This window comes from Elephantulus edwardii, unplaced genomic scaffold, assembly GCF_000299155.1.
Source record: "Elephantulus edwardii isolate Elephantulus edwardi_28Jun2011 unplaced genomic scaffold, EleEdw1.0 scaffold00201, whole genome shotgun sequence".
Taxonomy (NCBI): Eukaryota; Metazoa; Chordata; class Mammalia; order Macroscelidea; family Macroscelididae; genus Elephantulus; species Elephantulus edwardii.
The window spans coordinates 1477026-1503497 of NW_006399951.1; the positions used below are offsets into that span (position 1 = coordinate 1477026).

The 26472-nt window shown below is 38.0% G+C and overlaps 1 protein-coding gene across 2 annotated transcripts in view; it reads right to left on the reverse strand.

Moving 5' to 3' along the window:
- Positions 1–26472, reverse strand: part of RBL2 (retinoblastoma-like 2 (p130)) — a 46416-nt gene that overhangs the window by 11027 nt on the left and 8917 nt on the right. For both annotated transcript variants that reach the window (XR_438972.1, XM_006897098.1), the window contains exons 3-15: positions 25695–25895; positions 22993–23057; positions 19307–19435; positions 15670–15830; positions 15512–15576; positions 13243–13429; positions 10980–11146; positions 9279–9388; positions 8123–8226; positions 5711–5848; positions 4308–4472; positions 3691–3802; positions 1329–1598 (exon numbers count right to left, since the gene is read on the reverse strand). Coding sequence is in view for 1 of the 2 variants with exons in the window: in XM_006897098.1 (XP_006897160.1) it covers positions 1329–1598; positions 3691–3802; positions 4308–4472; positions 5711–5848; positions 8123–8226; positions 9279–9388; positions 10980–11146; positions 13243–13429; positions 15512–15576; positions 15670–15830; positions 19307–19435; positions 22993–23057; positions 25695–25895 (1874 nt within the window). In the remaining variant the exon portion in view is untranslated. The remainder of the gene's footprint in view (positions 1–1328; positions 1599–3690; positions 3803–4307; positions 4473–5710; positions 5849–8122; positions 8227–9278; positions 9389–10979; positions 11147–13242; positions 13430–15511; positions 15577–15669; positions 15831–19306; positions 19436–22992; positions 23058–25694; positions 25896–26472) is intronic.

Genomic DNA, 26472 nt, shown 5'->3' on the forward strand with positions numbered 1-26472 from the left:
TACTCTTGGCCAACACCATAATTCAAAGGCATGATTCTTTGTCAGACTTCTTTATTCATTCATATTGTCCACTTTTCAGATGCAAAGGAAGGAACTGAAAATCCCATGGCCTGGCTCAGGTGCATTTTCATCTTTACACTGACATCCTTGCTCTTTAGAATTTTGGAGAGCTCCTTACTAGCAAACTTCTCCAAGCAACACAACTTTTGATTTCTTCACTGCTGCTACCATGGGTGTTGATTGTGGATCCAATAAAATGAAATCACTGACACTTAGTCTTGTCTACGTCTATCATGATGTTGCCTATTGGTCCAGTGGTAAAGACTTTTGTTTCCTTGCGATGGAACCCATATTGAAGGCTGTAATCTTTGATCTTCTGCAGCAAGTGCCTCAAGCCTCACTTTCCATAACCAAGGTTGTGTCATTTGCATAACACAAGCTGCTGATGCATCTTCCTCAAATCCTGATGCAATATTGTTCCTCATATAGTCCAGCTTCTTAATGAATACAATCCTGTCGTATACCTTTTCTGATTTTAAACTATGTAATTTGGATAACTGGTCTTCTGGGTCTATGGATAGGTTTTCCATAAGCACAATTAAGCATTTTCAGATTTCCATTCTTCTAAATGTTAGCTATAATTTTTTAAGATCCACAGAGTCAAATGTTTCTGCATTATCAATAAAATACAAGTACCAGCAGCCAGGAAATTAAAAGACTAATTGCTTTGGGAAAGTCTGCTGTCAGAGACCTCCCCAAAGTACTGAAAAGCAACCTGATCCAGGCCATAGTCTTTGCAATTACTTGCTATGCGTCAGAAAGCTGGACCATGACTAGGGATGACAGAAGGAGCATTGACGCCTTTGAGCTGTGCTGCTGGAGTACTGAACAGACCATGGACGGCTAAAAGAACAAACAAGTTTGTGCTGGAAAGGGTAAAATCAGGCTGCTCCTTGGAGGCAAGGATTCTGATATTTCGTCTGACATACTCTGGACATGTTGCAAAGAGGGACCAGTCCTTGAAGAAGGATGTCATACTTGGGAGGGTGGAGGGACAGGAGAGGAGACCTTCAGTGAGATGGACTGATTGAGTGACTGGGGTAACAAGGGAAGGAGTGTCAGAGACAATAAATTGGCACAGGATAAAGCAGGGTTTAAGGCTGTCGTACACAGGGTTGCTATAAGTCCCAAGCGACCTGACAGCATATATAAACAACAACAAACATCTTTACTCTTACAGTGTTCCAATCAATATTCCTCTGATCTATAAGGTCTTTTCACTAGATGTCATAAGAAAGGAATTCAGTATCCAACTCTGCTATCCTTACCTTGTACAGGAATGGTCACTGTTTGTCCGTTGTTGGCTGTGACAGTGGCTGTGGCCATGGTGACCAATGTCTGTCCAGGAACTGGTGTGACAGAAACAGCCTCCCCAGACACATTCTGCACTGGGACAGCGTTGACCACAGGCTGTGGGGGAATCCGGCCAGGGGTCCCTCCCTCAGAGGGGTTATCACTGTCAACAAATAGCCTCCTTCTGGTAGTGCTGGCTGTTGGGGAATTATACCTGTCATATAAGGTGGCTGGGGATGTTATGTCTGGGGACAAAACAAAAAAAACCCAAACTTTTAAGCCAAGGAAATTGAAGAACTAGCTTCTATTTGAACTATTACCATCAAAACTAATTTAGTGTTTTTGGATAATTCACAATTTTTTTTTTTTATACTTCACAATTTAAAAGACAAATTATAAGAGTTACATCATAGCTGTTTTCAGCTAAAGAAAATTCAGCTGAACATGGGTAAGAGCAAAAGTAACAAAGAGTTTTTTGTCCCTCATTACTTAACTCCACCTTTGCATAAATCAAAGTAAATTTGGCTTCAACTACTACAGGCTTCAACTATCAACTATTACTACTGATGATTTGGGGGAAATTAAGAAATTATTCTTTTTTCTTTTTTTAAAATTTTTATTGTATTATTTTTACGTGTACTGTCAAATCAGATCTGACTGGTACAGGAGGAGATTGCCCCCTCCTTCTCCAGCAGAGCATCTGGTGGATTTGAACCGTGTACCTCTGGGATTGCAGTGCAGCGTCTTGCCACTAGGCCACCTGAGCTCCCTGAAATAATTCTCTTTTTATGTATCAGGCTAAACTCTATTTTGTAAAATAAGAAGTAATGTCACTGAAGATAGTCACCTCTCGAGAAGAAGATGTGATGGTACTACGTGGTATGACCTGGGAGCAGTTTCTCCAAGTCTTAGACATACACATTCATCTTTGTTGTCATTTTCTGCATATACAAAATTACTAAAACCCAACACTGTTCTTTAAAAAGGATAGGTATTGGTTTTGATTCAATCCAATCATCATATAGTTAATACAAAGCTACACAGTAATAAAGAATGCATTATGACTGCTATGATCTAATATGTTTTGTCAGAAGATATTACAAGCTCTCAGGAAAACAGCATCATGCTCTGACTAGCTGAGCTAAATGGCCATCCACAGGACCACGTGGTATGATGCTTCAGGAAAACAGGTAAGTGAATACACAAATATAAAATTAAATTTAACGCCAAATAGTAATCAATAGACTTGTGAAGGAAAACACTCTGTAGAAATACAACCAAGATCCACGGGTCGGAGTTGATAATAATCAGAAAATCAGTTGAGCTGTTATAACTGCTCTTTCAGAAATGAGGACGTTTTCATTAGATCATTCTTAATTAGGTTTACATTCAGTTTGAGTAACACCTGATTCTAAAATTGATCTTTCTGCTCCGCTCAGTACTAACCAATTATATTTATAAACAAATATATAACAAAACAAAAACAGCAAATGGGGGAGTAGGAAGGAAAATGTGCAACAATAAATGAATAAAAAATCCAAATTTCATGTACACTATCATTAAAATTATAATAATTTTTTTTAAAAAAACAACAACCCACTAATCTATAAACAATAATATCTTTCTACCAGCATTCTAGTTTTTAGAACTCTGGATTTATAGAATTATTCTTTAAAAGCTGGCTCTATCTGGAGATGGTATGTTATCTAAAACTCGGCACTTGATCGATCTTCCCAGCAATGCCTTGATTGTAGGGCAGGTGCATGACAAAGCTTCCTTTCTCTGCACTGCTTAGACCAGCACTGCTATCTCACAATGACAAGTGTCACTGGAGCACATCTCAGCCGATGTCAAAGCTGAACCTGTCCGGCCACACAGTCCTCTTAATTAACTGGTCTGTCTGTACGCAGATGATCTATGCAGCTTTGCAGTATCATCCTTTAAAATGGTACTATTTCTTGTCAATATAAGTGTACATAAGTGTGTGTGTTTGTATGAGTAAAAAGAAATTAGAACAGAAATCACCTAGAATTTTATCACTCCATAATAATGGTATAGAATTGTTTTAAAAAAATCAAGACAACAAAAATGTGCAAATGCTTAAAGTCAGGAATCCCATTAAATATAGAGTATTTTAGCCTCTTCTTTTTAAAAAAAGTTAACCCATGTATGTTTCTGGTTTCCTGAATATTCCTTAGAAGCATTACTTTTAGTGATCTGTGTAGTGCAGTAATGCACCAATTTGCTCTATGATAGCTTTATCAGCAAATTTAGATGAAATTTAAATTCTCAGATATTTAATTGTCCAAAGCATTCCCCCATGTATGTCAAACTTACTTCTTCCAATCCCTCCAGAATCAGCACGGATTTCACTCACCCTTCTGGGAGTCAGAGGGGAGTTACCAAGACAAACATCTTCTGCTCTTTCCAGGTTCTGAGGTGGCATAACCTTTAAAGAAAGGTTTACACGAAAAGCTAATATTCAGAAAATCACTTAACACATTAATAATACCCAGCAGAGCTCCTTAATAATGTCAAGAAGAAACAAAATTTGACTCATAAGTTTTTCAAACTAAAGAAAAGCAGTCAATTTTTCCACTTTTATGCTAAAGTTAAATTTCTGGAAAATTCAAATCCTGATAACTATTTACTAAATATAAATTAATCTTCATGATTAATCCAGAGAATCAGATTATCTACTACTTCAAGGTTTAGAAATTTGGTCAGAAAAATAGAGTGGACACTGAGTATTTAATGTTGACCAAAACTTTGAAGTATTCCCAAATTATTTCTATGACTCCTGTTTCCTTTTTTGTATAGAATGATTAAACCAACTGTATCCCTCCTGTCCTCAAAGAAAATTACACTTTGTTATCCTCTATAAAAGGGGATTATAAGTAGTCTAAATATTGATGTATTTTCTTACAAACAGATCTTAAGAAATTGTCACAAACCTCTTCACATGTAGGAACTCTATTTTCATTGTCTCTAATTCTGTCCCACAGTGGGGACTCTGATTTCCATGCCAAATGGTCTAAAATCTGTTCTTCAATTTGATTAAGATGCTTTACTACCTCTCTACAAAGGCCATCTTCTGCTCTAATGAAAACTTCTATGACCTGAAACAGATAAAAATATTTTGGTTCATGTAACAGTTATTAAATTCTACACACAAATTATAAATAAACTTTATATAGTAATGTATTTCAATTATTTCAATAAAACATTTATCCTCAATATAATTCAGGATAAAAATTAATCTTAAAATTTCATACTGAAAAACTAAACATGCAAATCTATGACACTATGAGGAATCTCCTCCTGTGAGATTTACTGCCTCTGAAAACCCACTGGAGGGTCAGCTACGAGTCAGTTCTGACTCAGCAGTAAACAACAGCAGCAACATGGTATGAAAGTTAAGATTACTTTTTACCTTTCTATTGTGAGTAGTTGGGCGCTCTGGTGGCCTAATGGCAAGAAGCTACGCTGCAATCTTAAAAGCATGCAGTTCAAATTCAGCAGATGCTCTTTGGGAGAAAGATGAGCAACCTACTTCCTCGTGATTAAAATGCCTCTGAAAACCCACCAGAGGGTCAGCTATGGGTCAGTTCCAACTGGATAGCACACAACAAACAACAACAACATATATATTGTACATATATATATATATATTGCATGCCTTCAGGGTTGCAACAAAGCATTTAACCGAAAGGCCACCAGAGCTCATATATTCTTTGTTACAGTCGTTGTTGAGTACCGGTGAGTCAGAACCAACCCCAGCTGGCCCTCCAGTGGGTTTTCAGAGGCAAGCAATCACATGGGAAGAGACTGCCCCTCCTCCCTCAGAGCAGCTGGTGAATTCGAACCACATGCATTCAGGATTGCAGCACAGGTTCTTACCACTATGACACCAGAGCTTCACAATATAAATGCAGAAATATATCCCCTACCACACCCATATCCACCAAAACATCTATGTATGGTGAATGGTACAGTCCTGGCTGTCTGACTGTAGCTGCTTGTAGACGACCTGATAGAAGCTACTCTACAAAATAAGCTAGTGATGTGCAAACTACTTCCTTTTATTAAAATGCCTTGGCTCAGAAGCCATCGTACTAGACAAGCTTTAATTAGCTATAAAGAAAAGAATGAATAATATTTTAAAACAAAGTAAGACTTCCATGCTATATTAAAAATTTATATAGTGCTTATGATTGTTCCATTTCTTCTGTTCCCCAAAGAGAGATTATTAAATACAGGATGAACATAGTGCCATTTAAACATAAACTAAATGACTAACAACAGGAAGTCCTTCTCATCCACAATTTCCTCACCAATATCGGATTTGTAAAAATACCTTATAAAAATGGTAAAGTGGCACATCAAATATTTCAGCGATAAATGGAAAATTCCCTGGAGGCTTGTAAGAAAAAGTGATGACCTCAAGGCAGCAGGCCACAAGCGATTTATGGAATGCATCCTGTTCCAGAATGCCCTAAAAAGGAAATTTATTAACATTTAGAAACATTAGCTTATTATATTTTCTTTTCCATTGGTGGCGGTAGTGGTATTATGTGTCGTCAAGTAGCTTGCAACTCATAGTGACCCTATGTACAATAGCCCTAAACCCTGCTCTATCCCTTGCCAATCTTATTGTCTCCGACACGCCTATCCCTATTACCCCAGTCACTGAATCAATCCATCTCATCAAGGGTCTTCCTCTCCTGTGCTGTCCCTCCACCCTCCCAAGCATGACGTCCCCCTCCAAGGACTGATCCCGCCTTGCAACATGTCCACAGTATGTCAGACGTAGATTCAGAATCCTTGCCTCCAAGGAGCAGCCCAACTTTACCCTCTCCAGGACAAACCTGTTTGTTCTCCTAGCAGACCACGCTATACTCAACACTCTTCTCCAGCACCAAAGCTCAAAGGCATCAACTCTCCTTCTATCATCCCTAGTCACTGTCCAGCTTTCTGATGCATAGCAAGTAATTGCAAAGATCATGGCCTGTATCAGGCGCACCTTAGTCTCCAGACTGACACCATTGCCCCTCAGTATCTTGGAGAGGTCTCTGACAGCAGACTTTCCCAATGCAATTCGTGTTTTAAAAATACCACAGAAGTTATATTCTATTTTTTTACACTTTTTTTAAATTGAGATTGTTAACGGAAGTTTACAGAGAACATGGATTTCCATTCATTCATTGTTGTACATTTTCCTCCATAGCCCCCCAGGTCAGCTTTTCTCACTGTTGCACAATTTTCTCCATCTCTTCCCCCTCCACCCCTTGACCCAGTCTACGTTTCTATGCACCTCTTATTCTAGACTGTTTACATGCCAATAATACCTTATTATATATTCCTTTTAAACAGTTCTTTCCTCCATCTATTTCAATGCAGTGTTCATTATTTATCCCCTCTTTTCTTAGTTCTCCCAACCCTCATGTCAGACCTGTTTTATAACAATGGTATTATGCAATATTTGTCCTTTTGTAACTGAGATATTTCACTTGGCATAATGTCCTCCAGGGTCACCCATTTTGTATAATATTTTTAAAGTTCCTTGTTTTCAGTGTTGTGTAGTATTCCATTGTGTGAATATACCACTTCTCTATCTATTAGTTCATTGATGGGCACTTGTTTCTATCTCTTTGCTATTGTGAACAATGCAGCAATAAACATAGGCGTGCATATATCTGTTTGGGTGGCAGTTCTGGTTTCGTTAGGGTATATTCCCAGTGGTGGAATTGCTAGGTCAAATGGTATTTCTATTTCCAACTTTTTGAGAAAGTACCATGCTTCCACACTGGTTGCACCATTTTACATTCCCACCAACAGTGACTAAAGGTTACAGTTTCTCCACAACCTCACCAGCATTTGTTGTTTGCTGCTCTATTAAACTTTGGTATTGTTACTGGGCTGGGATGGCATCTCACAGTTAGTTGTTTTGAGAAGTTCTATTTTCTGAGTTAGTGAGAAGTATATGCTCTTTTTTCTCATAAAACATTTAGCTTACTAAATAACCTCATTGTTATCAAAATATATTACTAAAGAAATTCATAAACACTTGTGAAAACACATATTGATAGATTATACTGCATATTAAAATCAATGATAAAATCCACAAACAAAAAAACCCTGAAGCTTAGAATAATGATGAAGAAAGGTGTTATAAAATAATTTACATTAAGCAGCCATTGTCATTTAAAGATTGAAGGCAGCTCTCCTTAAAGATTGATCTCAAAGTCAACATGTAACCTCAGAGCAGCATAGTTTGATTATGACTTTCACTTCTTCTTGTAATTATCCAAGATTTTATATAAACGTGTCTTTAATTAAAAAATTACATGACTAAAAGCAAAACCCCTTTGTTTAAAAAATAATTTCCATTTCTCAATTAGTAAAATTAAGAGTTTAGGACAAAAGGATTGTCTTAGCCAAAGTGGAATGAGTGGATATTTATGTTAATGTGACTTCCACTCAATTTACCCTGGCTATATAACATCTGAATAAAATCTCCCCAAGTTATTTAAAACTCAATTAGGCTTAATACTGAATGTCTTCATCTCTGACCACAGAGCCTGCCTACTCACAGATACTGTTAAGTCAGAATTCATAACCTGTTTTTGGAGACATACTTCCTGGAGGCCTGAAGGTCAAAAAGCTCAGAAAGTTACTTGCTTTGATGCCAATCTTATTCCCTTAAAGCTACACATCATTTCCTCAAGAGGCCAGGAAGAAATCTCTTTTTATTGGCTATTTTACTCACAGATAAATCCATGTCTCCCAGTCTTTTCTGTTCCTGCTCAATAACTGTTTCTAATACTTTATAGTAAAGTATCTCTGCAAAACGAAAGTATTTGCTGGCAATTTCTGTAGGAATAACACAAATAGAAAAATCACATGTAAGAAAAGAAATCTTTTCTCAAAAGAATATATATAGAGAGGATAACAAAGGCTGACTCCTTTTCCCCTTGTGAATCCCACAAATATGAAAACGAATTAAACATGTACTGTCTACAGCTTCAATCATTCTGCTTGTAAAGAGAAACTGGGTGTAGGTCACCCTTACAAGTCCTTCATGTTCTGACTGCTGAACTGAAGCTTCACTGTTATGCACAGTGATGACTGTAATAAGCCAATAGGAATCCACCTTTTTTTGCCTCTTTATGTTTTAATAAACGAGCTTTATACATGGAAACATGGACTTAGTCTGTTATTCCATCTACTTAGTTCCATTCAGGATATCAAACAATTCCCAAGTTAACTTTGGATATGAAACCTTTATAGCTTTTCTTCCTTTTATTTCTTAAAATACTGAAGATTCGCAATACTTATATTTAACTGTTCTACAAATGAAATTTTTAAAATTTTGCAAAGGAAAAAGTATCAGAACTCCAATGTACTAAGAATATCAGTCTAAAATGTCTCTTTTACGAAGGTGGAGGAAAAAACCTTGGTAATCCTACTCTTGTCTTTAGTCTTAAGACATAAATGTCTTCCCCAATGTTTCAACAAGTATCCAACAAAATGCTCCACGGGAAGTGAGAGAAGATCTTCACCCTGAAACCCACAGCGTCCCTTTTCAGCAGGAAGTAGCTAAGAGAATACGCTGTCCCCTTTTCCTTATGACTCAGGGTGAAGTCTCTCTCAGGGAGGAGTGATAGGGAATGGCAAAGGATACACTGACAAAGAAGATTAATCAGAACTGGCTTTGACAAGCACTGTGGCATTTGGACAAGAACAAACTGGGAGGAGGGTAGAGAGAATAGTGCAACAATGAATGAGTGGAAGCCCAAAATCTCTGTAAATGTTTATGAAAATTAATAAAATATAATTATAGAAAAACAAAAAAACAAAAAAACAAAATGCTCCACGGAGTTCAATTCTGAAAAGAGTGGAGTAAAGACAATATTAAACCTTACCTTTTGCACAATTACTGGTCTCTTCATCTGGCTGGGAATGCTGACAATATATTTCATACATTTCTTTTAATCTATTAGCAATAGCCTGAGTTGGATCTCTGGAACATGACCTAAAACAGGTAGTAAGAAATGATCTAATTTAAAGTCTGGCCAAGTTATGAAGTAAAACTGTTTAAAACTTTGTATTTCACTAACATATTCATTTGTATAATAAAGATTATGTAATGACTTATCCTCCAATCCTGATGTCACATTCTTCATACAGAAATGGCTGTGTTGGATAAGTCTTTTCAGTACGGTGATTCTGTTTGTTGTTATTATGTGCCCTCAAGTCAGAACTGACTCACAGCTGACTCTCCAGTGGGTTGGTTTTCAGAAGCCGTAAATCACACCAAAGGAGACCACCCATCTTGTTCCTGTGGAGCAGCTTGTGAACTCGAACCGTGTGCCTTTGGGTTGTCAGCGTAATTCCTTACCACTAAGCCACCAGAGCTCGCTTCTTCCATTTTCTTCTGATGCTTCTTGCATCATTCAGTATTGTGTCCATAGAATCCTTCAGTATTGCAATGCAAAGCATTACTTTTTCTGTTTTCTGAGGATGTATATCTCATGGAAGGAGACTGCCCATCTTTCTCCAGGGGAGCCCAGCTTTGAGTGGGAAATTATGAATGGATGTACACAGGGCTTTCTTGATATCATATATAAATAAATAAAGTAAATGTGCTACAGGCTTCTATGCCATCATATCATAAACTTTAAGAGCTTGGAGGTTTCTTGAGGTAATTTTTTTTTTCCAAATCAGGTTGGCAAAGGCTAAGCAAACGTCAAAGGACACAGTCTGGAGTGCTGTTCACTATGCTCACTGGCATTCCTGCTAGTCATAGAGAACTCAGAGGAAGCAAAGACAGCACACTCTCTCTGCTGGCTAAGTGAGATGTAAAGAACTTAGAAAAGTTACAGTGGTTTTGTTTTCTCAATGTGTTGGACTTCCCTTTGTCTTTTAAAATCTGATCAACCATTCAGAATTTTGCTTAGGTCCAGTTTTCTTCACAAAGTCTAATCTCTCCCTTCCCTGAATTCTTCAGCCTAAACAGTCAATGATGTTACGTTTGTGTCTTATTCTATTGTGTGTAGTGCTGTTTGTTGTTATCTCCTACCCTAGATTAAAGAAACCTTAGGAAAGAGGATCTCCTAGTTGTGCATCTGATAGAGTATTTATCCAGGACTGAGTGTGCAACTGACAACATTAATATAAAGTTCACTAATTAAGATGGACTGCTAGGAAAACAAACAGATTCATCCTGGAAAGGGTTAAACCGGGTGGCTCCTTGGAGGCAAGGATTCTGAGGCTCTGTCTAACATACTTTGGACATGTTGTAAGGAGGGACCGGTCCTTGGAGAGGGACATCATGCTTGGGAGGGTGGAGGGACAGCGCAGGAGAGGAAGGCCCTCTATGAGGTGGATTGATTCAGTGACTGGGATAATAGGGATGGGAGTGTCAGAGACAGCGTGATTGGCACAGGATAGAGCGGGGTTTAGGGCTGTTGTACACAGGGTCACTATGAGTCGCATGCGACTCGACGGCACATAACAACAACAATAAGAACAATTAAGATTAATGGATAATTAAGGCACTAATAGTACAAAGTTGGAAAATTATCAACAAGCAAATCTGGAAAGGAAATAGAGCTCAAACTAACCTTAGAATCTGTTCCAGTTTCTCACTTGGTGCATTTCTGAGACCTGCTAGCATGGTGTGAAGACGACTCAAGCTATGCGTAGCTGTGGAAACTGAAGTCACACAAGGGCTGTTCTCCTTGACGTATCTTATCCCAGTAAGTGGTGTGGAGATCCTAAGTGTTTTAGACTATATGAGAAAAATGAGGGAGGAGGGAGAACATTATTTCAAGTTACAAATATTTTCAGTTGCTGCAAAATAGAGAGTTCAAGTCAAATAAAATTTGATCTTTACAAATGTCACTAAATTTCACATAGAAACATTCTTTTTTGGGTTTTTTTCCTAAATAGAAAAATTCTTATAATTTAAACATACAAATGCTAAGAGTTGCCATTATCTTTCCACGTGAAGATGTCTGAAAGGACAATTTGTTATTAGGCCAACTACAGGATTATCTCTGTTTGAAAAAAAAATATTTTTTAATTGGTCTGCATACAATCATTTGTTTGCATTGTCTTTCATTCATGTACATTGTTTTGGAGTCTCCCACCCCTTCCCTATATCCACCAAACTCCGTGACCAAGACTATCTCTTAAAAGTTAATCTTGAAATAAGAACCTCCACTCTCTATTTCCCCAAATTAAAAGTCCAAAGAAAGGGTAACATTACATTCACTTTAAAAAGATGATCAATCTCTGTGAATAGAGGAAAGGGTGAATCACATCACAAGGTACAGAAACAAAACAGTCTATACAAATTGTGTATGCAAACCAATAAAAAATAAAAGTAATTTTTTAAAAAAAGATGACCATTCTCATCTCTGAGAAACAAAATTTCATGGTTCCATCTGCCTCTATTTTTGCAAATACACAAATATTTATAATGAAAGTTACGCATTAAATTGGGCCAAATGAGACATCATTTTAATCAAAGTTCACAAAAGCATCACATGTGTCCTGCCTTTATTAAACTGCACCGTGCTAACTGCTGTCTGGTCAGACTGAATCTCGTGGGAGGGGCCTGTCCACCTTTCTCTAGAGGAGCCGCTCATGAATTTTCACCACCAGAGGCAGAGCCAGAGCAACTCCTCAGGATTTCAGCACCAGCGCCTTGCCTTTAGTTACTAAAATCTATTGAACTTTTTTCTTATGCCAACATTCAAATAATCATGAAAATGACATATGCTAATATGCTAATAGACAACGTTTTCTAGTTTTCCCAAACAAACGTCTCTCACTGCCATCAAATTGATTCCAACTCATAGGGACCCTCCGTTGGGATTCTGGAGCTATAAAGCTTAACAGGAAGAGACCATCCATCCTTTTCCCTCACAGTCACTGGTGGGATTTGAACTGTCAGACATGTGTGTCATTTTGGTTAGCAGCATGACATGCTACAAACTATGCCACAAGAGCTCCCTATTACAGGGACTGTTGTTGTTAGGTGCTGTTGAGTTAAGTATATCAACCCAATGAACAATAGAAAGTGAACCTGTCCTGTCCTGTCCTGTGCCATCCTCACAATCTGACATACTCGAGCCCAATGCGGTAATTACTGAGTCAATCCATCTGGTTGAGTGTCTTGCTCTCTTCCTCAGATCTTAAATGTTTATTTGTCTACCAGGTTTACATCCAAGAAACAAGTAAATTAAAGAATTGTTCCAAAGGGAGCTATGGTGGCCTAGTGGCAAGACGCTGTACTGCAATCCCAGAGGTACACGGTTCAAATCCACCAGGTGCTCTGCTGGAGAAGGAGAGGGCAATCTCCTCCTGTACCAGTCAGATCTGATTTGACGGTACACGTAAAAATAATACAATAAAAATTTAAAAAAAAAAGAATTGTTATAAAAAAAAATTTAAAAAAAAAAGGTTTGTTTGTTATGACACTTAGGACCCTGAAACTCAGTATCATTTTCTTAGAGACCAAAGTCTCAATTTCTCCTCTGGTCTCCTGAGTGAAGGCACCAATTCAGGTTCTTTTACTTTTCTAAATCCCCACCGTATCTAATATAAAGTATAACTTACTGGCCCATCCTTTCAAAGCCAACTGCACAATATACAAACTTAGTTTTCTATTAGATTGGACCTTTTTTAGACCTAACCTAAATGTTTGAAAGCTGATATGAAAAAATAAAGAAAGAAAACTTTTACAATTAAGAAATGTAAGATTTTCCGTTTTTCCTACTGGAGGCAAGGAAAAGAAAAAATACTGTACTATAAAAATAAAATAGACCCTCTTGCATGTCAGGTTCTTTATTCCTCTGCTTCAGGAATGGCTCCACTAACCTTGTCAAAGTGCTGCTGTAAGATGTTCTTCACCTGGACCCTCTCAGCACTCTCCGTTCCGGAGCCAGCGTTCAGACACCTTGAGAGAGTCCCAATTTCCTCCTCAGCATCATCACCAAGAAATATCCGTTCATCTAAATTTCCAACAGATAAAACATACTCTTCATAGGCTTTATTGATGGCTTTACTAAAGAGGAAAAAAAAATACAAGACGTGCACTCTTAGAAAACTTCCATGTCAGTTCATGTTTTAGGGCACTTAATTATTGCATCGTGTTATTAAGAGTTAAACTGTAGTGGGATCACTGTGGAGTATGAAATGGAAGATTATAAAAGGAAGCTAACTGCTCAGTTTGGCGGCCCATATCCTAAAAGGTAAGCCTGTAACAGTATGCTCATCCATAATAAACGTGCTGATGTTGTTAGGGGAATATAACTCACAGCAACCTTATGAAGAGAAGACGAGAACCCTGTCCAATGCTTTGCCATCCTCATCAACTCTGACACACTTAATCCCACTGCTGCACCATCTCATTGAGGGTCGTCCTCTGTTTCGCTAACCCTCAGCCTTTCCAAGCATGACATCCCCCTCCACGGAATAGCTTCTCCTAGCAACAAGATGAAGGCTAAGAGACAAAGCTTCATCATCTTTACCTCCAAGAAGCAATCTTGCTGCATCTTCTTGAAGACACAGCTATTTGTCCTCTTGGCAGTCCATGGGATACTCAGTACTCTTTTCCAGCACAACTCAAAGGCATAGATTCTTCTTTTGTCATCCTTATTCACTGTCCAGCTCTCAGATGCATAGCAAAGGATTCAAAACACCAGGCCTGAATCAGTTTTACCTTGGTGCTCAAACTAACAAAACTACTCCTTAGTTTTTTGAAGAGGCCCCAGACAGTAGCTTTGCCCAATGCAATACATCTCTTGCTCTCCTGAATGCTGGTACCAATGGGGTTGACTGTAGATCCAAGTAAGATGAAATCACTGACAACTTGAAGCTTTTTTCCATCTATTATGGTGCTGCCTATTAGCTCAGGGGTGAGGATTTTTGTCTTCTTGATGTTGAGCTGTAATCAATATTGAAGGCTGTAGTCCTTGATCTTCTGCAACAAGTGTTTCAAGTCCTCTTCACCTTCGAGCAAGGTGGTGTCATTGGCATAATGCAGGTTATTGAGTCTTCCACTGATACTGATGCCACATTCTTCTTCTTAGAGTCCAGCTTCGTGAATTATTTGCTCAGCATACAACTTCAAGAGGTCTGGAGAAAGGATATATCCCTGGTACTTACCCTGCCTGATTTTAAACCTTGTAGTGTTCCTCTGTTTTACTCAAACAACAGCTCATAGTTTTAGGGATGATTATTTCATATTATTTCTCAACCACATAAAAGAACCAACCTATAAAATAAACAGTAACACCCATGAGGAATTTGCACCTTAAGACAAGCAACTTATGACAATAGTCCAGAATAAGAGGTGCACTGCAAAGTGGACTGGGGGATGAGTGAGTGGGAGGGAAGAAATTGTGCAACAATGAACAAAGTGGTTTTTTTAAAAAAAAAATAAATAAACTGGGGAGGGAGGGAGGACAATGTGCAACAATGAATGAATGAAAATTCAAATTTTCTGTAAATGTTCATGAAAATATTTTTTTTTTATTGTATTATTTTTACGTGTACCATCAAATCAGATCTGACTGGTACAGGAGGAGACTGCCCCCTCCTTCCCCAGCAGAGCATCTGGTGGATTTGAACCACGTACCTCTGGGATTGTAGTGCAGTGTCTTGCCACTAGGCCACCAGAGCTCCCTTAAAATAAAATTTTTTTTTAAAAAAGACAAAATTACACACAACTATGTGAGATCTAAAGGACATTATCCCAAAAACAAAGATAAGAAGGCAGGAAGAAGAGAAAAATGAGATTGGACTGAAAATGAGGGACTCAGGGTGGAAGGTGTGAGACCTGGCACTCTGAGGAGATGGTAATCAACACCATGGCATAATCTGGGAGTGGATTATTATATAAATTGTGAATTTTCTGTGTAAAGAGTCACCTCAGATACAATAAAATGTTTGGAAAAAAAGAAAAATACTTTAAAGAACAGTTACATGATTTTTACTAGATTAAAAGGATATCTGCTTGTCGTAGAGCCTTTTTACTCCTCCCCTAAAAATCGTCTTCTACATGTCTAGGATATAAACAGTGCAAACACTAAACACTTTCGTGAAAGGATACAATTTAAAACCATTCTGTAACAAAATTACTCACAAGCTTTCTCCAAAGTTCCCAGGTTCCAGAAACCCAGTAAGATTTTCTTCTCTCCCCTTAAGGAGCTATAATAAGAGAAGAGGTCCTTAAGTCATTACAGTAAATACAATTTTACCTGAGAAAAACATCTTCACATTATGTCTCTGTTGCTTACAAACCTTTCTTTCATAAAGTTTCCTAATATAGGGTTTCCAGAAATGTTCCTTTATCCCCTTTGCTTCCAAAACAAGGCCGTCATGTAAAGAACACAGCTTCTCAATGACACAAGGTGGATCTGAGGAAGGTTTGGAATCCTTACCAGAAAAGTCTTCAGAGAAGCCTAGGATGTGTATAGGATTGTTAAAAAGAGCAGTATTAGTTAGCATACATTAAACCAAATGGATAATCAAAACATAAATAATAGCCAAGCTAGTAGTTGCATATAAATGTATGTAAGAAATACTAAACAGGACCCAGTGTATTGATTCTATTTCAATATTCCTCAAATAACACCAAATAAAATCACCATTCAAAAGGCTTGTCATTCTCACCACTGGGACGACTGGCAGCATCATGATAGATGGAGAAGAGATTGACGTTGTTAACAATTACATCCTGCTCAGATCCACAATCAACACTATTGACACCAGCAGTGAAGAAATCACAAGATGAATTGCATTGGGAAAATCTGCTGTCATGGACCTCTCCAGAGTGCTGAAGAGCAACAATGTCAGTCTAGATACAAAGGTGCGCCTAATCCAGGCCATGGTCTTTTCAAGTACTTGTTATGCTTCAGAGAGTTGGACAATGACTAAGGATGACAGAAGAAGAATAGATGCCTTCAAGTTGTGGTGCTGGTGAAGAGTCTTGAACATACCATGGACCACCAAGAAAACAAATTGGTCTGTCTCAGAAAGAGTGAAACCAAATCTCTCCTTGGAGGCTAGGGTTTTGAAGCTCTGCCTCACATACTTTGGCTTGTTGTCAGGAGAGACTGGTCCTTTGGTCCTTAGAGAAGGACATCATGCTCAGTAGGGTGGAGGAACAGTGCAGGAGAGGAAGACCCTGGATGAGATGGATTGATGTGGTATGTGGGGCAATGGTGTTGTTGTGTTGGAATTACAGAGACTGGCTCAGGACAGGGAAGCGTTCAGAGCTTTTGTACACAGGACCACTAAACATTGCAGGCAATTCAATGGCACATAACAACATACTATATTGGTTATGTTGGTTTTTTAAGCCTTTTGTTTAAAGCCAATATATTTAAAGTTGATTGTTGTTATATTTTGGAGGAACATTCTTCTTAGTGGTACAGCACTCTTCTGTCAGTCAATATGCTGTACTGAGATAACCTGGGGTTGCTGTGATGCTGAGCCTTGTGCCATTGGGGTGTCAAATGCCATAATGGTTACCCATGATGGACAGTGTTTGGTGGAGCTCCCAGTTTAAGACAGGTTTGGAAACAGGAGTGTCATCCACTTCCTAAATAATACGCCTCTGGAAACTTTATGAACCTTGATAAATGTCGATGGCTGTAGAGGGGCTTCAGGCCTTTTGTTCATAGGGTCTCTGAGTCACGCTCGACTCAGCGGCAATCAACAACAACGACTGAGAGACAGTTAAGAGAAACAAGGATTTTTTTAAAAAGTATATTGCCATAGATCTAAGATGCACAAAAATAAAACTTTGGAAATAAGTCTCACATTCAAACAAAAACACAACTTTGAAAAGTTCAGTGTTCAGTCTAAAGTGTGATGCTTTCACTCAGTTACATTAGCTGTGCTTATAATCATCCCACTCACTCAATGGTGTTAAGGTGGAAATGACTCCTAGCTGACCCTCCAGTGGGAGACTATAAAACACACAGGAGGAAATTGCCCTTCTTTCTCCCTCAGAGCAACTGGTGAACCGGATGGAACCCCAGAAAGGTGCTGCTGTCTCTGGTGCAGTTCTCCACAGCCTACATCATAAGACCTCCTACTGCCACAATCATCTACAGCTTCATTTTGCCCTGCACAAAAAGCATGAACGAAAAAAAAAAAAGGAAAAAAAAGCATGAAGGGAAAATTCAAGAGGGAAGGGAAGAGGCTGTGTAGAAATGGAAAAGGCAGCTAGGATGGTAATGAGAAAAAAGACTATATAAGAGAGAAAACTTTATAAAGACATCAAGTCACCACACCAGGAGGAAGCGAAGTAACTCCACGGACTCTAAAAATCTAGCAGGATAGTTAAACAAGTTAAAATTCTAATTAGAATTTCCTCAACATTGACAACTACCTGGAATCTACCATGGTTATCATTTAAAAACATCACTGGGAATATAACCTGGGAATATGAGAACTGAGGCACAAACTTGAGATTTGTACACCAATGTTTATAGTTGCATTATTCACCATCCCAGGAATATGTAAACAGCCAGCCCCAATGTTCAACTACAAACGAATGGATTGAGAAATTATGGTACATTCACATAATGAAATACTATGCAGCATGCAGGAGCAATAACTTTGTAAATTATTACTTAACTTGGGAGGGACTGGAGAGCATTACGCTGAGTGAACTAACTCAGTCCCACAAGGATAAATATAAGACCATTATTGTAGAATGAGTATAAGGATCCAGGAGGGGTGAAAGAGGCTAGAAGCTGAGGAATGTGGATGTACAAGGGGACGAGGGGATTAATCACTGGGTTGTACAATTTGATGGATGGTGGAGTGAGGGAAATTGAAAGAATTTGTTCGAATTTGTATTAGAATTTTGTAAATAAACAAATGAAAGGAAAAAAAAAAAACATCAGCAGATGTAAACCAGTATAAAATTAAAACAAAAAGCATCAGCAGTATTAAATTACTAACTCTATAAATATTTATTTATATTTGTACTATAATTCATGCTAATTTCGCCTTATAACATAAGAATTACATACTTAAACCTACTAAACACATCACCAAGATAATGATCATTTCCATTCATCTGTTAGCTTAGGAGATTAAAATTCATATTACTTCTTTTAAGATCATAACTATCCCTTTTCTGCAAGAAAACAGAAATGAAGATTCCAGTAATAAGTCCTTTTTGATCTACATGTCAAGCTGGAAGTTGGCTAACGTAGAAAAAGACTTCTGACTTCACGGTCACTATCTTTGCTTTTTCTGCGTCTCATAATGACTTCTTACTGAGTGTATATTTCAGAAATATTTAAAATTTTCTTCAAAGCCTCTGTGCTGCCTGCAATGACTGTAGTGTTTACTAGATGGCTGACTGCTTTTGCCAAGCATAAAACCTTCCTTCCTCTACTATTTTTTGTAAGCACACTCCACTCTCATATGTGTAGACATGTTGTTTATATAAGCACAAAATTGTGGAAAATTCTGTAATTACCATCATTCATTAGATGAAGAGCTGAAGCTCTTTAAAACACATCCTCTGGGGGAGTTCTGGTGGCCTAGTGGCAAGAAGCTGCACTGCAATCCCAGAGATATGCAGTTCGAATCCACCAGATGCTTTGCCGGAGAAGGCGGGACCATCTCCTCCTGTACCAGTTAGATCCAATTTGACGGTACACACACACACACACACACACACTAATAATAATAATAAAAAAAATAAAATAAATTAAAAAAAAACAAAACTAAAAAAACCCCACATCGTCTGATGTTAGGGAATCTGTGCTATGTATAAAACTGCTAGTGTGAACAAAAGGTGGAGATGTGAGCTGGTCAATAATCTTTTCTTTTTTAAGCTATTTGGATTTCTTTCTTTCTTTCTTTTTTAAGTTGGTTGCTTTGTCCAATAACCCTTGATTTAGAAACTTACCTTTAAAATTAGGGTTTACAAGTTCCTTACGATTAGAACACTGAAGGGCATTTCCATAAACTAGGTCCAAGGCGCACAGAAGGAGATGGTAAGAATTGACCAAATCATCACTAATCATGGGGAAATTACCTGTAGAATTGGAAAATGTTGTGGTTACACTTACATCAATTTTATAATATTTCAAAGTCACTTCTCCCTTTAATTATAATGACAAGGTTGTTGTTATGTGCCATAAAGTAAAAAATGACTCATAGCTGACCCTTCAACAGGTTTCCAGACATAAATCATAGGAGAAAATTGCCCATGCTTCTCCTGTAGAGCGTCTGGTGAATTCGAACTGTGTGCCTTTGGGGCAGTAGCATAATTCTGTACCACCGGGCCACCAGAGGTCCTATAAATCAGCAATATTATACATTATACAATAGGAACTGTAACCATTTCTATTTCATTAAAAGGCAGTAAAATTTACAAATGAACAATGACAGGGCAAAAACACTTTACATAAAATGGGCAAATGTGGTACAATGAACTAGTAAGTAATATGGCCATTCCCAACACAGCCTTCTGTTTGGTGATGCTATTCTCTTTGTCTATGCTTAGGACTTCTTTTCAGAACAAGTTATTTGTTGTATTAAGTAAGCAGGGTTAGAACAGAACACTTCCTCCAAAGATGTGTTTCCAAAATGACATATAAGCAGATACCCCCTAGAAGGTACTTCCAAGTTGCCACTCACAGCAATTCCAGGGATATGGGTGTAGCCCTGAGACAGTTTATAGAGAAATGCTCCTGGCAAACTCCTTGTTCAGTTGGTATACTGCATAGAACCTGATCCAGCTGCTCAGACAGCCAGCAAATGACAGTCCACAACTGACAATCTCAGCCAGAGGGCAACTGGCCCATCCCTTCAGGAACTTCTGCAACCACATGCATCAGCTTATACCATCTACAAACACATGAACCACTTCTCTGACAGTTTTTGAGATTCTGAGTGACTTTCCAGTAAACTACAGAACCCAGAGACACTGATGGGAGTGAGAGTTCTAAGGGGAAAAGGAACCACCGATGTCAGAGCTGATGGAGAGGGACAGCAGTTGGTAGAAGAGAAGCATTTTGAACATTTTTAATCTCCACCTTAGAGGGAGCTTTAAGGGCTTAGTGGTAAGGAGTTATGCTAGCAACTCAAAGACATAAGGTTCAAATTCACTAATTGCACTGGAGGAAAAAGATGGGCAATCTTCCACGCCATTTTCAGCCTGTGAAAACCCACTGGAGGGTCAGCTATGAGTCAGTTTTGATTCAATGGCATAGAACCACCACCTTGTAGGAACTAGTCTTGTACAAACCCTTGAAAAAGAAGTTAATTGTGCATCTAAAAGGCTCAAGACATCTCTGGCGAGAGGATGAACAAATGACATATAAACAAAGGAAAATCTATCCAGTGTTATTAGTCAACTAGGCGACAAAACAAAACCCTTTGAGGAGATCCCAACTGATAATGCTGGACACAGCAGACCTGCCTCATAGGGTTTCCAAGGCTGTGATGCTTACAGAAGCAAGACAGCTACATCATTCTTCTGGTGAGCAGGTGGGAGGTTCAGACTGCGAGGCTCTTAGCAGTATTAGCAGTCATCACATTTCACTCGGTGTCGTGGAGCTGACTCATAGCTGACCCTCCACTGAAGTCTCCAGGCTGTAAATCGAACGAGAGGAGAATTCCCACCTTCCTCCATTGGAGCCGCTGGTGGATTCAAACTGTCAGACGGGCACAACCTGGGAGTCAGTAGCACAACTCTCTGCGGACTGTGCCCACAGAGCTACCTTGCAGCCAACGGGGAAACACATATCAAACCCACGGTAAGACGCAGGTATCCTCTGCTCTTCCAAAGTTTACACTTAGAAAAGATACCTGTTTTCATGAACTGAAAAAGATCTGAAGAGGATTTCAGCTTTTACCAAAAAATAAAAAAGAAGAAGAAAAAAAAGAGTGAAAAGCAAAACTAGTGTTCAACGTTAGGTTTGCAGCGAGCCGTTAAGGGGGCTGTGCACATCAAGCAACAAGAGTGGCATTAAAAAAAATAATAAAAAAAAAAAAAGAGTGGCATCAACCAGCACCATTCCTGGCAGCCCCCTCAGCATCTCAGCACTACACTGCCGTGACTTTGAACTGTGTCTGAGAAAAAAAAAACACACTTTAGGTTTTAAGAGTTATATGGTATGATCTGATAATTTATTTTACGGGCCTGAGAACACTCACAAATTTTTCTTGTATTAACTAATGGTGATTGTTTCTTAATGTCATTTTGGATAGCTAAGGATTTTGTGGGAAGAGTTTATTTTCCGGTAGCAGAATACCACTTCACACCCACAAGATTAGCTGCATAAAAAAAAAAAAACCCAAATAAGAATAACAAGTGTTGATGAGAATTTGGAGAAATTAGTACCTTTATTTATGGCTGGTGGAAAAGTAAAATGGTGTATCTGTTATGGAAAACAGTTGGGCATTTCCTATAAAAGTTAAACACATCAACACCAAGGGAATGTTCAGTAGAAAATGATAAGCTAAGAGGGACAGGCCCAGTGAGGTGTCAGCCTCACTCTAGTCCTGCTTGAACTTATTCGACTGAATTTTCAAAGAGCAGCAATAAAAACAGTTAATTACACAATGGATCATATATTTAAATAAAGCAAGGAGGTAGGTAGTTCCTAGAACCTTATCAAAACTATTTGTTTATAAGTGGGTATTTTACATTAACAATGGCAAAACTAAAATATGTTATTTAAATAAAGTTCTTCATTTACATGAGGAAAAAAAAAGGTAAACACAGAACTACCACATAACCTAGCAATTCTTCTCCTAGTTATCTCACTGAAAGCAAGGATTCAAACACATATGGTCTTCTGCATCATTTTTTATAATAACCTCAAGGTGGGAAAAAGCCCAAGTGTCCATCAATCAGTGACTGGAACAACCCAATGTGGTCGACATGTACAATGAAATATTACTCCACTATGAAAAGAAGTGAAATTTTACAACACCGTGATACTACTGAATCCTGAAAACATTATGCTAAGTCAAAAGCCAGACAGAACAAATACAGAAAAGCTCATTATTATAAAATATCTAAACTAGAAAAGTGACCAGAGACAGAAAAACTAGTGATTATCATGGACTGAGAAAAGGAAAACATTGGGACTTGCTGCTTAATGAAAATATATTTTTTGTTTGTCTTTTAGGAAATACATAGCGTTAATGGGTCAACAACGCTATGAATGTGATTAGTGCCAACAGATTAATAATTTTTGAAAATTGTTAAAATGGTAAATTTTGTGGGCTAGTGGCAAGAATCTGCACTGCAATCCCAGAGGTTTGCGATTTGAATCCATCAGATGCTCTGCTGAAGAAGGAAGAACAATCTCCTCCTGTTACCAGTCAGATCTGATTTTATGGTACACACACAAATAATAATAGTAGTAATAATGATAATAATAATAATATTGTTACTTTAATGGTAAATTTTATGTTAAGTATATTTTAGGACAATATGAAAAAAATAATAATCCAGCTTTAAAATTCTTGAGAAACATTTCAGTAAAGACCAGTTCATAGTACATGATATGAGTTAGCAAAGTTAATAATCAAACACTCAAATATAAATATCTGAATAAATATGACTATTTTTCTTACCTTTTGCATATATAAAAAGCATCCAACAAAACTGGAAAACTTCTGACACAGTACAAGGCTGTCGCCTTCAGGTGAGGGGGAAAAAAAGTCATGAGACAATAGAAAAATACATGTTAAACAATGATAAATTAGGTAAGAAACAGAAACCTACAGTTAGATTTAGAAGGTACTAGATTGAACATGAAAACTGTGTGCGTAACTCTGCTTCAGCCAGATAGGGATGGGAAATAGCTGAGAGGAAGAGGAAATGTTCATTTGAGAGAGAGAGAAAAAAAATTCTGAAAAATTTTAAAAGCTTTTCAAAGTCAAAATGAGTAAGGTGATAAAAAAAATGAGCAACGGGAGTTCAACTGATGCTCAGCTAGGCTAATCCCACTGTGAGACCTACAGATGCAAGCAAACATCATGCTGGGGCAGTCTCGTTAAGAGAAGGACCCTCAATGAGATGGACTGCCCCAGTGACTGTAACAGCGCACTGGAGCAACGCTGACACTGTGAGGATGACGCAAGATGGGACAGGGTCCTGCCTGCTCCACAGGGTGGCTCATAATTGACTAACAGCACCTAACAACAACATGATTTTTTTTCCCTGTACCCCCCCGCCCCAAGCATTATAAGCTATTTGGAGTCACAAAGGCATTCTTTGCATATACTCTAAGTTTCCTGTAATTCCTTACACTGTCATCCATTAAAAGTACGTGCTTGTGTTTTGCCAACTTGTCTGTGAACAAGCCCTACAAACTTCCTCTAAGCTTGGCTTTTCAACCTAAATCCATGCCAAGGTTTAGATGAGACATCTGTGGTTTTCACATTCCAGTAGTAGCCTTATTCCAACAGAGCGCCTTAGGGGGCAAAAGAGCCTGGAGAAGAATCTGAAGACTCAGTTCAGTTCCAGCACCACCACTAGGTAGATACACTTATGCTCCCCATGTTTTTCTTCCTTCATCTGTCAAAAGTAATCTCTTCCAAAAATCATTCCCGCTTTGTTGTCTTTTTTTTCTTGCATTTTCTCTATATAGAAGATCCTGTTTATATTTCCAAATTCATTTATCAAAATCTTACTCATCTTTCAAGGACTATTTTTATCTCTTCTTATCTGATTGACTCATTGAGAAGTGATTTCTTTTTGCCACAGACTTAAATTCCTATTGGCTATTTTATGTAACAATTTAAATATTTGCCATTGTAGAAATTAGAATCTTTATGCCTTTCTTTTCTTCCCATCTGTGGTTTTCACCTGCCAGAGGTCTTATTCAAACAAAGTACTTTGTACACCCTCTCAGGAGAAAGACTGTTAGGCTTTTAGTTTTTCAAATACCTGTGCCCTGCAAAATACTAGCACAGTGCATGGCACAGTGTTCAATATACACTTAGTAACTTTCAAAGAATCCCGTACTTGAAAGGAAGCATAGCTTCATGCTGAAAAGCACAAACTGATCCAGAAAGAGTACCTGACACTTCCCTCTCCCTTGTTTGCTCTCTGACTTTGGGCAATTTATTTAACCTCGTTGTGACTCATTTTCTCCATCTCTAACAATGTCAACCTCTTTAAAAGATCACTGACATTAAGTGAGACAATACATACTGAAGTTAAGAATCTCTGTCCCAGAGTAAATGTTGATGAAATATTCTTACTACTAGGGGAAAAAAAGCTAATAAAATATATAATGATAAAAGTATATAATGTATGTAATTTTTAACTAACCTCAAAATTTTCTTACTTAGGATTAAGAAAATACAATATAGACACTGACATCAATCAAATTTAAAGACATTTTCTACAGCACTCAAGAGAAACTCTTAAACTTGAACCTACTCTCAGGAATTAGCCAAACAGCAGAAAGGCCTATGAAGCGAACGATAGTATTTGTGAGGCGGGCACGCCTTAGAATATCAACCAAGAGTGGCAAGAAGCGGTGCTGCAATCCTGAAGGTACCAGCTGCTCCACAGGAGAAGGATGGGCAATCTCCTCTTATGCGGTAACTGCCTCTGAGGACCCGCTGGAGGCTCAGTTATGGGTCAGTTCCGACTCCACAGTACCCAACAACAAGAAGATTAAAAGAAAGTTCAGAAAGCAGGAAGGTTCACAGGAAGAAAGACTGAATGGAAAGGGGAATCCAAGTCGAAAGTGGGGAAGAATGCTGTTAACACTCGGAAATGTAATTTAAAAAAGTATATAATTCTTGAATAAATACTATCTAAAAAGGGGTATAAATTGGTGAATAAAAATGAATTTGTTCTATAAATTTATACCTAAATCACAAGAAGAAAAAAATAGAGGCAATATGAAAGCTAATCTACTTTCCTATAGGAACATACTCTATTTTCAAAATGCTCTGAAGAAAGAAGATATTTTGTATTTTTCTATAAACAGTTACATTGGCTTCCCCCGTAACAAAACTTCTATCCAACTTTTGGTGTTCCGTGTCACTGAATCAACTCTAACAGTGACCCCCTTGGTAAGCACAAGGAAACCCTCGTGATCCTGTACCAACCTGACAGCCTCTGCTGTCCTTAAGCATGTGACAGTCACATGTAAATCCATCTCCTTGAGGGACGGCCTCTCTTTCCTGGACCCTCTACTTAGCCAAGCATGAATTCCTTCTCTGGGGACTTGGTGATAGATAACATGCCCAGAGTATGCGAGACAACAATTAATTACAAGTCAATTTTTTATTAACAAAGAGAATGAATAAGGTACCTCTGTTTTCTTCCTCTTTGTTGACGAGGTTGCTCTTCCTGAGGATATTTAAAAATGTCCTGAAAAATGGGTTCATATTTCTTAAAAATGACTGCAGAGACAGTGAAGTTTCTTTCCAGTCTCTCAGTCCGTTCTCGGAAATGTGAGGGTAGATTTGCCATGTCTTCCCACTTCTTCATTTTGTTAAAAAACTCAATTAAGCTGATATTTAATAGAAAAATGAGAGATTTTTCGTAATTAATACAAAGGAAACTATACAAATAATTACATGTAAAACAAAATGACTCCTTTATATTATTTTGAGGCCATGATATAAAACCGTAATTTAAGCTTCTGGCTAGCTTTGCTGCCTAGTTCATTTAAGTCTCTGAACATCCTAACCTACTTTTCTGAGACTCCGGAGCTTGTTTTTATTACCTTTAAAATACAAATTAATTAACATGAATAATATAACAGACAATGATAACCAACAATTCACAGCAAATATGCTAAAATTTATTAATTTTATAATTTATGTCTCAGATTCAAAGAACTAAAACCACAATAAAATCCAAAATTTCACATTAACAAATGTTCCCATTTGTATTTTTTCTGCTACATCCTTAAGATGGGCCCCCACAGATAAATACACACACACAAATGCATGAAGAGCCCTTGCAGGACAGTGCATGATGTGCCAGTTCAAACCCCCCAGCCAGGATGAAGAAAAGCAATGGGCAGCCCTGAAAACCAATGTGGGTTATTATGAATTGGAATTGACCTAACAGCAGAGGGTCTC